At 45.0% G+C, this 13,920-nt stretch overlaps 1 protein-coding gene across 3 annotated transcripts in view; it reads left to right on the forward strand.

The window, feature by feature from the left end:
• The first annotated feature begins 10 nt into the window (after positions 1–10).
• Positions 11–13,920, forward strand: part of NME7 (NME/NM23 family member 7) — an 89,551-nt gene continuing 75,641 nt past the window's right edge. For all 3 annotated transcript variants that reach the window (XM_054587803.1, XM_054587805.1, XM_054587804.1), the window contains exon 1: positions 11–107. In XM_054587803.1, the coding sequence (XP_054443778.1) occupies positions 105–107 (3 nt within the window). In that variant the 5' untranslated portion in view covers positions 11–104. The remainder of the gene's footprint in view (positions 108–13,920) is intronic.

A 13,920-nucleotide genomic window follows, 5' to 3' on the forward strand; every position in this document is an offset into this window, starting at 1 on the left:
CAGCAGTAGGCGGGGCTCTGTTGCCTGAGTAACTGGGCGTCGGTGTCGTTGTCGGTCCTCCGGTCGGCGTGAGACCTATTTCCGTGGGCAGAGCACCTGAGACTATGGTGAGTGCCAGGCGAAGCCAGAAGAACGGCTCCGCGGTCCTGGTGACGCAGCGTCTCCAGTCCTGGGGCTGGGGCTAATGGGTGCTCGAGGCGTCCCCGGCCCTTGCACCTTCGCCCCATTGTCTCTTTAGTACAGCTGCGCCTCCAGAGTAATGTAACGGAAAGTTTTGGGGTAAGACACGGAGTCTTAACAGCCGGGGGTGAAACATCTTTCCGAGTAAACTTTGTAAATGTTTGCATTTTCATCGTTGCATTTTTCAAGCTCGGCTTGACTTAGCGCGCTTCATTTAAGAGTGTGTAACGGCGGGTACGTGACTGTGTCAACCCTGCTCCGGGTCTCCCCGGACCTTAGTCTTTGCTCCCCCAGGTGGCGGAGCCCTGTCCCGCACCCCGTCTAAGGGCTACTTAGGAGGAGCCAGTTGATTCCTTCTGGATCCGTGCTTTTTTGGGGTTTTTTTGTTTGTTTTTTGTTTTAAACAGGAATGCCCGGTCTAGGTAACTTGGAGAGTTTCTGGAAAATTCACTTGCTTGAGCTACGGCCCTAGAAATTCTGAGTTAATTGGAGTAGGGTTGGAGATTTGCATTTTTTAAAGCCCACAGGTGATTTCAATTTGCTCTCCTGCTTGAGAACACCAGGGTTGTATTTAATTCACATGATTACCAAAATTTTCAACAATTGTGAATGACAGGCTGGAGGACAGACAGCTGACTGCTGTCAGGTGGGTATAGCTGTGAATTTAGTACCCGAGCCCCACTCAGCGCCCCCTCTCTCTCCGTTTTCGTTACCCTAGTCTGCCCTGCCCTGTTCCCCCAGAGCCCCGTTCAGACCTTCACTTTGCAAACCCTGCGCCGCCTTCTTCCTCCATCCTAAGCAGACGGCAGTCTAACAGTCAATTTCTTCAACCTCATGGCCCCAACCTACACATTGTTCTACATTTTTATCCACTGTGAAGTCTTGTGTTTCTAATTTAGAGGAAGAGATGCTGAAGGAAAACACATCCATCTTTTCCTTAGATCTCATTCCTTGACATTCAAGACCATACTTTTTGCTTTTCTCTTTTTGTGTGATTTTAGGCTTTTTCTCTCCACTTCCTTCTCCTCACTGTTAAAACCATACATCTCAAGAAAATGAAATAAAACAAAAACACATTCTCTGCCTCGTATTTCTCCGCAATTCTTCCATCTGCCTACTAGTAAACTGCTAGAAAGCACAGTGTTTTTATTGGCTTCAACTTCTGCCTCTTCACTTTCACTCTCAACATTCTGTTGTCTGACTTTTCTAATGGCTTCAGTAAAGTTCCTCTTGCTTAAGTTTCTAATGGCTTTTTAAGTGCTTAATCGAGTAATTCTCAGAATTTATTTAGGCTCTCTGTAACAACGGAAACTCAAGGGCATCTATTGCACTTCCACACCACTCCCCACCCCCGCTGGCTTTGCCTGCTTTCTAAATGCCACCTACACACAGTTCTCCTAGTGCCTAAACTTTCTTCCTCAATTTCAGGTCCCATCCGAGCCCTGCTAACCCCTAGCCTAGCTGTTTCCTGGACGTCTCTACCTGGTTATCACAAAGGCCCCTCACACTCGATGGGACCCAGATGGAACTTGTTCTCTTTCCACCTGGTTTCTCTTAGGTCCCCAAGTCAATGAATGACACCACTGTATAATAGGCTAAACCAGAAACCAGAGTTATTTGCATCCCTTTCTCTCTTCTGTCTCCCGTATCCAGTTGGTCAGTCAATCCTGTTTCGTTTAAGGTCTCCTCTTTTCTTGCCTGGACTATTTTAATGGTGCCTTTAACAGTCTGACAGTTCCCCAATCCATTATTTTCTCCGCCATGAGAAGGAATTTTCTAGAATTGAAATCTGTTGATGTTACCTCTGTAACACTCCAGGCTCCCCACTTCCTTTAGCATAAAATTCAAAGTCTCTGGACTGGCGCGCAGGCCCTCCGCGACCCAGCGCTTATCTGCCAGCCTCCTCTCCTGCCTCTTCCTTCTCTAGACGTTCCCCTTGGCCCCTGGCCTTTTAGCTACTTGCCTTTTCATTGAATGTACCGAGTCACTTCCAACTGGCAGTGAGCTTGCTTCGTTCCCCTTTGCACGTGTGACCCTGAACCCAGGATACCCGCACCCCCTGTTTGCCCGCCGGGTTTCTGTCGTTCCTCCCAGACCCCGGTGAGGCATATCTTCTCCTGCGGCGCCTTACTTGTCTACTTGGAGAAAGTTGACACTTCATTCTTTTTTGTTACCACCTTACATTGTGTACATCTTTGGTGTACTTGTCACATGAACTTGTTTGTGTCTAGATTTGTCAGTCTCGCTAAACTGCGAACTGTTAGAGGAATGGACTTCGTTTTGTTTACTGCTAATATGCTTGGACCATACTAGGCACTCAGATATTTGCTGAATGAATAAAAATAATAAGAATGTAAGTGCTCTGAGAAGGTACGAAGTACGTGGGGGATATTGGAGGGTGGCTCTCACTTCTTAGAGTCAGAAAAGCCACCCCGAAACAAGTGGAATCAAGTTTTAATGGCAGAATTCAAAGACCTGTGCAATGGCATAGGGAGGTAGAAAGTGACATTTGCAGAGTGCTGTTTGTTTTGTTTCGTTTTGTTTGTGCCTGCCTTACATTTTCTCAGTCAGACGTCCCACAATCCCAAGGAGCAGTGAACTGCCCCCCGCCCTCTGTCTCGGCTGGAGCTGTGTGTGTGCCTCCTTCAAACTGCTGGTCAGCGAAGGCCCCTCGAGGAAGTGACTCTTGCCTTGAGGTCTGTACGGGGAGGCGCAAGGACCTGGGGAAGGCTCCAGGCAGCACTGACAAGACCGAAGGCCCTGGGACTCCCATTTCTGGAACTGGCCTATGAGTTGGTGTGAAAATGGATGGAAGTGGGGTGCTGGCGGCAGGGGGGACGCCCGGCAGAGAGGAGCGTGAGCTGTGACGGAGAGGTGGGCGGGGCCGGCCGTGGGCTGTCCTGCGGCAGCGGTGCAGACCGTAAGCCATCGCTCCTTCGTGAAATCAGCTGCGGTGTGGAGCCAGCGTTAAAAAAAGACGAAACAGACACAGCATCCGTTGCGTATAGTGAGGGTAACTTCGATGGAACTTTTATTTTAACTTGTATGTACGTTGTGTGTCCCGGGTTCTGACGTAAAATATATTTCATGCTGTGAGTCATGACAAAGTTCAAGACATAGGGTACTTTGAATAATAAGTGCTTTAAAAGACAAAGTAGTTGCATTCTCAAGGCATGCAATTCTTATTCTTCCTTTGACCTAGTGACAATTTTGTGTGTGTTGGGGCGGGGGGGCAGGAAAAACTCTGAAATTAATGAAAACCTAGCCTTGACTAGAGGAGAATTTCCAAGCTGCTTCCTGCATCCAGATCCCTCTCCCATGTCTGGTGTTGTCAGTCCTTTATGAGGAAGAACAGGCCTTTAGGGAAAGAGAGAGGGACAGCGTCCTCTCCGGTGTTCAGCCTATAGCCCCGGGCGCATGTCCTGGGTCGGAGGCCGGCGGCCTCTGCAGGCCGCTGAGCACAAGGCTTTCTCGCTCAGCTGGCATGGCTTCTGCCCCATCCCAGTTAAGTTATCAGGTCAGCTTCCATCTGCATCCGACTTGTTACAGCCAGAGCTTTCAGCACCAGAGCTAGGTTCTGCCTGCATGTTCTAGAACCGCCTTTATCTTACGTTTGGTGCATCTCACATACATGGCACTTAAGATAAAGAATATGCTAGAGTCATCGGTGTGCTTACTTTAATGCATCAAGAGAATAGAGGAGATAGTTCTAAGACTCTTGTGACTGATATAGTGAGATGAACGTTATCCGTCTTCTAAAATGGGGCATTGGCTCGGATCCTGTCAGCCAAGATGAGTCACTAGTCTAAGGCCTTTAACCGTTGTCAGCTGTTCCACAAAACTGAGATTAAGCAGGTGTCCCCAAGTTGTTGTCTTAACGGAACCTTCAAAAAGAGTGTCATGATTACTAAATAAGAGCAGGATTTTTTCCATGAAATGATTTCCAAGTTCTAGCTTTATAACGTTTCTTCTAAATAGGTTTACTGGGGTTTTTCTTTTTTTTGGGGGGGGGGAACATGCTTCTTATCCATCCAGAATTTTGTTGTTGTTGTTGCTTGAACTGATACTTGCAGTTTCAAAGCCCCAGGCAGGATATCATTTGCTGTAACTGAGCTAGAAAGTTTAGAGCCTAAATCAGAAAGCAGAAACTTAAAAAATATTTTTACATATACTCTATTGCCAATGCAGTCTGTGGGATTCTTCTTTAGCAAGGACCAGTAGTATTTGCAAAACTAAGCAGTGACTGTTAGGTTAATCTAATGCCCTAATTTTCTTCATATGGAGCTCTTTACCTTTCTTCTGCCTTTTTATCCCCCATCCTTTCTTACTTTGTTTTACCCAGTTTTTGAGATATAATTGACGTGTAACATCGTGTAACTTTAAGATGTACAAAGTATTGATTTGATGCACTTATGTATCGCAAAGTGATCCCCACTGCAGCATTCGCTAAGCCCTCCATCGTGTGTGTGTGTGTGTGTGTGTGTGTGTGAAGAACATGTAAGGTCTACTATCTTAGAACAGATTGATGGCGGAGGGGGACAAAAGGTACAAACTTCTGGTTATAAAATAAGTCAGTCCTGTAGATGTAAGGGACAGCGCGGTGACTGTAGTTAATAACACTGTGTCACATCTTTTAAAGTTGCTAAGTGAGTAGATCTTAACAGTTCTCTTTACAAGAAAAACATTTTTTTCAAACTATGTGAGTTGATGGATGTTGACTAGACTTATTGTGGGGATCACTTTGCAATATATACAAATATCGAGTTGTTATGTTGCAGGCCTGAAACTAATATATTGCTAATATATGTTATTTATATCCCCCAAAACACTCCAAAAAAAAAATTGTCTTAGGAGGATCCAAAATTTTGAAAAAAAATACTATAAATTTGTGATAAAATGCTCCTAAGGACATTTCTGCTGTTTTTGTACTCTTAAAACAGTTTAAATGATAGATCTTGCACAAGAGGTAGGAACATAGGACCAAGCTGAGCCTGGTTGGAGGAGGCTCAAGCCAGTGACAGAAATACAGTGTTTGTAACGGGACAAATGACAGACAACCAAATGCCTTTCAAGAGGGAGAAGGCTGGGTGGGCCGTGACGCGGCCGCTTCGGCAGCGCTGTGGAGTGTTTAAAGAGGCGGTTGTAGGTTGGCGTGCGCCGGCCTAGACTGACAGGACTTTCTAAATGAATTTGGTTGCAGAATATTTGTGGTTTATAATTGATGTGAAAAATCATCGCCAAGACCGATCAACGTTAAGGAGCTTTTCCCCTCCGGTTTCTAGTTTTACAGTTTCAGGAAGATGCGATGTAAGTCTTTAACCCATGTGGAGTAAATTTTTGTGAGTGAGGTAAGATTGAGATTCAGTTTCATCACCCACCTTTTCTTCATCATCAATTATTCACTCATTCTCACACATATTTATTGCCTTCCGTGTGCCAGGCTCTGGCTATACACTGATGGATAAATTAGCACACAGTGGCTCCTACCCCATAGAACTTCTTGGGAGGAACTGATGTTAGAAAAAAATTACAAGTATAATTTGGGTTACAGAAGAAAAATCACAAGGGAGGTAGAAAAGTGTAACAAAATACAGCGATCTGCCCTTGCCTGGGGTGGCCAGGGAAAGCTTGCTGGATGCTGTAACTTCTTTTGAATTCTTTTGTATTTCTTACTTGGGGAGACGTGCAATCTATGTAAACAAATAAGCGAACGCGGTCACCAATGTTGCTAAGCACTGGGAGGAAGGTTGAACTGAGTCCTGTGAGCATGGCGGCCTCCAGGAGCAGACGATCTTCCGTGGGACAGCTGGGGAAGGTCCTTGTGAGAAGATGGCTTCATTTTTCATTTTTTGAGGAGGTGACTTGAACGCCGAGGTCTCAGACTGGAGCTGGCCGGGTGGAGGTCCAGGAGGGGCGCGTGACAGCAGAGGCTGCCGCCAGGGCCCAGGCCTGTCCGAGGGTCAGAGGGACGAGGGAGCCCCGGGTGGCAGGGCCGGGGAAGGCGACCGGCCTGGGGACAGGAGGAGAGCGGGTCTGACACCCTGTGGCACTTGGGGAGGATTTTGGTGTCATTCCAGTGCAGGGGATAATGCATCTCATCCAGCTGTCCTGTTCCGGCGAGACACTTTACTTCGCTTGCATCCGCCTTATTTAAACTCCAGCCCTAGTAGATGGTCTTTCAGTGCCTGTTTTCATTCTGCCTGTCACATTTATGATCCTATGCACTCAGGAGGATATTTTTCTGTTCTGCTCTTACCTTTGAAGATCAATGATTCCCAGTTTCTTCCTCATAAGTGCTTTTCCCAACTGAACTGCCCCTTCCTGGGCTTCGGTTTCCATGAGGCCTTCTCAGGGAGCAGGGTCGCGCACTCCGGGGTGGGCCCCGCAGTTTCTGCGGGGACAGCGCGCTTGCTGCTGTGATTTCACCGGCGCCCTTTTGGCGGCGCTGTGGCCTGAGACTGAAGCGTCTCCTCCTCAAGTGCTTCCTATGAACCTTACGTTCATTTTCCTGCAAAGGCTGCTTGAATGACTTCACTTTCAAAAGCTGTCGACATTTAAAGACTTTCTGTTAATTAGATGTGAGAAATTGTAGCTTTTGAAATATACTGCTCACTCCAAGTTTATTTTCATACCAGGCACTTTGTCTAATTAAGTTGCTAGTGTTATTTCTCCTAATTTATCGCATGTACTCTGCCTTTTTTGTATTGCTTTATTTTTTAAAAATGTATTTCCACATGCATGCATAAAGGCTCTACATTCTCTGATATATGTAAATTTAAATTCCACCCTCTGTTTTCCCTAGTTTTTATACAATTTAAATATATATATGCTGTATATATTTTATAGAGTATACATTAATTATACTATAAAATATATACATATATAATATATAAGATACATAGCATGTATATATTCATACCTACATCAAATATTTAACTTACTCTGTTATAGAAATAGTCATTTTTGGAGATTTGAAAATATAGAAGTGAAAATACACTTAATTCACCTGAAATATCACTGAGTATATATAATCAGTAATAATATTTTATATACTATCCCAGTCACTCATACCTACATGTATTCGTGTATATATATATACACATACATGTATGTATCTTTTAAAGTATGTTTCCCTTGTATACATTACTTACAGATCTGTTTATTTCCACTTAATATATCTTATATATTGTTCCAGATCAGTTTTAGGAACTGTTTTATTTTTTCCACTATTTTATTCTTTCATTTGCTCTCATTTAACCATTCCACTTATTAATTTTGTCTTTTAACACCATAGTTAACGTATTTTTGCAGATACATCTTTACCCACATCCACAATTATTTCCTGTGAATAAATTAGAAATGGAATAATTGGGTGAGAGGCCATGTGCGTTTTCAAGGCTTTTTGACATGCATCGCCAAAACACCCGCCAGAAAGGTCCCACCGATTGCGCTCTGCCAGTAGCGTGCCATGGTGCCTGGTTCTCCTAAGCTCTCACCTGGGATTTCTATACATTTCATCCATACATCAAACAATGGATCTGAACTTTAGTAAAAATTTTACCTTCCCTACTCAGGGTGTTGAGAAAGAAAGATTATAGATTACTGTGTGTTCTGTGGATGAAAAGCCCCATTAAGACTGATCGGTAATGATTATTTTACATCTCGTATACATTGTTAAACTTCAGGATTTACTGCCTGTGTCTGCTGAAGGTAAGCGAAGCAGCTGGCCCTGGACCGGCCCTAGCAGGCAGGTGTCCGGCCGTCCGGGGGCTGCCTGCAGGGAGGAGGCCGCCATCGCGCGGGGAGCTCCGATGTGGAGCTGGGCCCCGGGGCTCCCCAGCCCAAACTGCAGCCCTGGCTTCAGCGCTTATTCCCTGTGCGGCTGGCGATCTTGCCAGGCGGTTGTTTTCTCATCCCTAAAGTCAGAGTGATAACTTCCGTTCGGAATACTTTAAAGCATTGTTGTGAGGGTCACCTGAGAGAATGTTTATGGAAGACGTCTACAAGCTGTGATGTGCTCCACATATGCAGTGCATTACTTCACATTCACTAGAATGCTGCCCAGTGAGAAGAGAGCGGGGAAAACGGAAGGGTGGTGAAGTCTAAAACAAGTTTTAGAAATAACTATTTGAGGTTAGTGGTGTTACTGTCCAATTTTGTGGATATTTGAAATTTACTTTTATATATTAAATAATATATTAAATACCTTCTCTCTCAATTTCTATCATAGTTCATTTTCCGGATGGAAACAGTAAGGGTCAGGGAGCAGGGAGGGAGGGAGGGGAGAGGACAGGAATAGTTCTTGAGCCCTGAGCATGTCTGATAATGTATTTAGCAAGTATTAGAGCTGAGATTAATGCATTTCTACTCAGCTTAAATGGATTAGCCGGCAGCCTTGAAATTTTATTATTCAGTGATTTGGTTGTAAAAGTACAATGAACCCATCAGGCCTATCTGGTCCTTGTCACCTAGGTTCAGGGATACGGATTTGGGAACAAGGAAAATTCCTCCATCTAGTGGCAAGTACAGATCTACCACTTGAGCTAAATTGTTCTGCTCTTTAAGTTTATGGAATTAACTTAAATTCCATAGGAGGGAGCGAAAGATTTCCAGGACCAAGACAGAGAGGGACAGGCATCCAAAATCCAGGAGAGAAAAGAGAGACACGCCCAAGGCCCAGCGAGAGCAGGAACTGGGGGCCTCTCTGCTCCGCCTCTCGCTCCTGCTGCCGCCGCCGCCGCCTCTGCTGCTTCCCCGGGGCCCTGCCTCGTGTCCTGGAGGGCAGTGCTGGTGGACACTGGGTCCGCCCACTTTCAAAGACGCGCTACCTCGGGAGTTTCCCGCTAACCTGCCTTCCAGCTTTCCCAGTGAGGGGCCCCACCGTTAGTGGGGACCGCGAGCTCCTGGAGGGCAGGCGGGTTCCTCACGTGCATCCCAGGCCTGGCCCTCACACACCGATCGCCCCCAAGGCTGCCCAGAGTGACACAGGGAGCCTCCGGGAGACCGTGCCTCTGTGTCACAGCTCAGTTCTTGCTTGTACGGATAATACAACGTAATTACAATGTAATCTTAAAGACAGGATTAGGCTCAAAAGAGATGCGAATTTGGAGAGTTTGCAAGAGTAAGTTAATGAAATTAATCCAAGGGTTAAAAAAATTTCTTTCTTACACACACACACACACACACACACACAGATTAAACCATTCATTTTATGTCACGAGGAAGATATTTTTGAAATAGTTTTTTAAAAAGATGTTTATTTATTTTTAGAGAGGGAAAAAGAGGGAGAGAAATATCGATGTGAGAGAAAAACATCAATTGGTTGCCTCTCACATTACCCCTGACCAAGAACCTGGCCCACAACCCAGGCATGTGCCCTGACTGGGAATCAAACCCATGACCTTTCAGCTTGTGAGGACAATGCCCGACCCACAGAGCCACACCAGTCAGGGCTATTCTTGAAATAGTTTAACAGGATTTTTTAAAAAATCATTATTTTTTAATGTTTAAAACCTGGTCGAGCAATTTATTAGATGTTAGAAAGCAGGCAAAGAACACTCATCTTCTGTAGAGTAGCTGTTTGAACCTGGTAATTTCTTCAGTGGCTAAAAAACGCTTTGAACTTACTTGGGGCTGTTTTTTTTTAAATTGGGGGAAGGATTAAAAAACTCAGGTTAATGTCCTTTTTTTATGCAAAGGAGTAGAGAGAAATGAAATTGTTGATTGGTGACTGGAGAGGGATATATTAAAAACCAAAAGAAACATTGACTTATAAATAAGGATGGGAAGTCTATTTTTCTTAATAGTTATTTATTACTCATTGAATGACTACTTTGTATCAAATTCTTTTCACAGAAGGAAACAGTCTCAGAGTAAACACAGACACACACACAGACACAACCACCCAAATTTATGCTGCTAGTGAGTGACAGAGCCTGGATTTGAACTTGCCCAGCCTGGCCTGTGCTACTTCTAATCTACTGCAACTGGGAGCAAGATGTTTATTTTTTTAGGAGTCAATTTCTTCTGCATTTTCTGTGGCTATAGAGAAGCGAAGACTTTACTTCCGTTTTAGAAATTGAATTTCTAGAGGATATGAGTGATAAAAATTTTATTCAGAAATCAAAATTCATATTTTGATACTCAATTAGGGCTTCTGCAAAATTATTATGATTTAGTATATAATTACAGGGCTAAAATCGCGGGGTGTTTGCACAGCGGCTGAGGCCTGGATGTGTTGGAATCCACATTGAGCACTAGATGGCACTCCTCCACCACGGGACACGTTCCTTTCAGGAACGAGGTCCTGTGAGGCTTTGGTTAGTTGCATGTTGCTTATAATCACATCGATGGGGCACATGAAGCCCTATCAGCAAGAAGGCACAGCATGTACAGTATCACAGATTACTTCTTGTAAAGCCAAAGGCACAGACTTCCCTTTCACAAATTAGAAAACTGAAACCTAAATGATAAAAAAAGGAAAAAAATGCCCTCGTTTGGGATTAAACTAGAAAATGTTTTTTTAATCTTTTACTCAAACCAAAAATATCCTTTATCTCATTTAAAGAAAACCCAAAACAGTAAACTACTAAATTATAATAACCCATGAATCACATGCCAATGATATTCCAAAAGGTGGAAAAGATGATCCTCGTTTGGAGCCCCTCAGATACTGCCTAATGGTCAGTGCTCCTGCCCACCCCCGCCCCCCCACAGGTGCGATCATGCTTAGAGCTGCTGGGATCTGCATCCCTGAACCGATGCTCAGAAGTACTCAGGCTCATTCCTCTCTCGCTGGTTTTACACAACATTGAAATGGAAGTTGGAGCCATTGCATTCAGGCAAGGAAAAAAGAGAGAAAAGCCATCCAGATTGGACAGGAAGAAGTAAAACTCTCTCTATTCACAGATGATATGGGCTTAAATGTAGGAAATTCTAAGGAATCTATTTTTAAGAACTGTTGTAACTAATGTGTTCAGCAAGGTCGCAGAATGTAAGATCAATGTAGAAAAGTCTGTTGTATTTCTGTGTACTACAGTAACAATCGGAGAAGGAAATTAACAGATCAATTCCATTCACAGCAACATGAAAACAAATATTTAGGGATATTTTCAGAGAAGTGCAAGGCTTACACGAGAACGGCCGAGCACTGCCAGGGAAAGCTGAAGGTCTCAGCCAATGGCAGCATTTTGTGTTCGTGGATCGGCAGCATCAGAGTCGTTAAGGTGGCGATTCTCTCTCAAGTGGTGAATAGGTTGAGTGCAGCCCCTATCAAAATCCCAGGAGATATTTTTTGCAGAAAGTGAGAAGCTGACCCTAAAATCGATATGGGAATGTGAAGGACCCAGAATAGTCAAGACAGTTTTTAAAAAGAGCAAAACTGAAGAACGTATACTGGTTTCAAAACTTACAATAAAGGTACAGTAATCAGGGCAGTGTAGTGGTGGCCTAGGGCTCAACAGATAGACCAGAGGAACGGAATTGAGAGCCCAGAATAAACCTTTTACAGTGAGCTGATTTCCAACAGAAACGCCGGTGCCATGCGAGGAGGAAAGAGTCGTCCTTTCAACGAAGGGAGCTGGGGCGATTGGATGGCTGCCTTCATGCAAAAATATACATTTAGACCCTAAAATAAAAAGTGACTCAAAATGGATTATAGACCTAAATGTAAGAGCTAAAACTATAAAGCTCTTAGAAGAAAATATAGGCATAAATCTCTGTGACCTTGGATTAGGCGAAGCCTTCTTAGATACGACAGCGAAAGCACCGGTGACCGAAGGCCACCCCATCTCCACCTCCACCACACGTACACCCCTGTGAAGATGGTCTGGAAAGGCAGTGTGAGGCAGCAAGCATCTGTGTCCCGAAGTCGGCTAGTCCTCGCAGGAACGTGGACACGGCCTACGTGACGTGTCCTCGAGATGTTTCCTGACAAGACGATGTAGAGGACTGTGGGCAGAGCTGGGCGGTGGGCAGCAGCCAGGAGCCTTTAGGCCCCTAGGCCCATCGGGTGAAGAGAGAGCTGCAATGGATGGACAGACAGACGGGCAGACTGACCCGGCACTGTGTGCCTTGCTGGAGGGGGGCGACCGACCAGTGCGATCTGGCAGGGAAGGGCTTGGGAGAAAAGCTATCTTTAGCCGCTGCTTCCCACTGGCCAGACCCGTGGGCAAGTCCGAGGGCAGGAGCGACCTCGGTGCAGTCAACGCTGGCCGGCCAGGCCCCGAGTGGGCGGAGGCGCAGCGGGGGGGGGGGTGCTGTGCGTGGTTCCGGCAGGGCCAGGGCCTTGGCAACAGCTTCTGGATTTTAAAAAAAGACAAACTTAAAGATACCATTTATGTGGTCATTTTCTGCACTACAAGAATGGCTTCTGGCCAACAATAAAGTCCATTTTCTAACTGAATACTAAGTGAATAGCATATAATCACCTGAGTATTCTCTTGCCACTACAGGCTGGGGCAAAAGTAGGTTGACATTTGTGAGTATATGAAACACAAGAGTTTGTTCTTGTACAATCATTGTTTAATTATTGTATTATCTTCCACACAAACATCTGTAAGCCTACTTTTGCCCCACGCTATATTGTTAGACCCAGTATTTCTTTTTCAGTTCGGAACCGTTTCTCTTTTGGAGTATCATGGCTCAGTAATTGTTGACAAGTGGTCCTGGCAGATAACTTCCGCTGGAGTTACTTAGTACTTCATCAAGGATGTTTTCTAGGGTGCTGGTCACAGCCCCATGCTTACCCCCAAAGGCAAAAAAGATGTCCTCTTTCAGAATCTTTCTGGAAATAGAAATTAAGCAGGCATACAGACAAACGAGCATTGAGTTTTTTGTTTGTTTCTGTTTCTGAATTTTGGAGAAGGATTTTTGCTGTTTTATCAAGAACCTAGTGCTGAACATGTTTACTTGCTGCCTTGGATTTTTCTTTCGGTAGTATTTATTTGTTTCTCCCCCTCCCCACCCCCGCCCCAAGGTCTCAGAACTAGGAAGGTAACTTTGGAGTTTCCAAAGAAATAGGCGATATCATGTCTGTCCTCCAGAAGCGGCCAGATGACAGCCCCGTGCGTCACTATGGGAACGGCGATCTGGCCGTCAGGAAACCAGGGTCTCTGCAGAACGCTGCTGCTTAACCAGCCATGAAACCCTGCCAACCACTTAACTTGTTTGACCTTCTGTTTCCTCATCAGTCATGTTCTTTCGATCCCTGAAATTTTGTGAAAATAGAATGCCAAACACAGAAATACCCGATGGCTGGGCGGTCTGGGGAGACCCCACAATAACTGTGTTTCCTTCAGGGTGTCTAAAGCAGAGCCCAGCCTGGCTTTCCCGGGGCCAGGCTTCCCAGCAGGCAGGGCGTGGCGCTGGTTTTTCATGTGGCAACAGGGAGATTTAAGTTTACAGGAGTAAGCAGCTGCAGAAGTCTGAGAGGAGGACTTTTCGAGGCCTCCAGGGGCCCAAGCTGGAAAAGGCAGAGAAGCCCTTTCCTCCCTGAAACCGGAGCTGTGCCTCTTAACACCGTTCCACTCAGACCAGGGAACTGGTTCTTTTCTGGCATTTTTTACTCTGTTCCAATTCCTACAGCATTGACTTGTCTTCTGTGAAAGACCAACAGCGACACCTTCGGCTTCTGCAATATTATCTCAAGGGACTTTTTAAAAAGAAAATACTATCTTGGAAATATGTGGACTCCATGTTGAACATCATGTTTTCGCAAAAGGAGAATATGATTGGCCTTAA

This window comes from Pteronotus mesoamericanus, unplaced genomic scaffold (genome assembly GCF_021234165.1).
Source record: "Pteronotus mesoamericanus isolate MK-2021 breed Mesoamerican mustached bat unplaced genomic scaffold, CSHL_Meso_final scaffold_1186, whole genome shotgun sequence".
Lineage (NCBI taxonomy): Eukaryota > Metazoa > Chordata > Mammalia > Chiroptera > Mormoopidae > Pteronotus > Pteronotus mesoamericanus.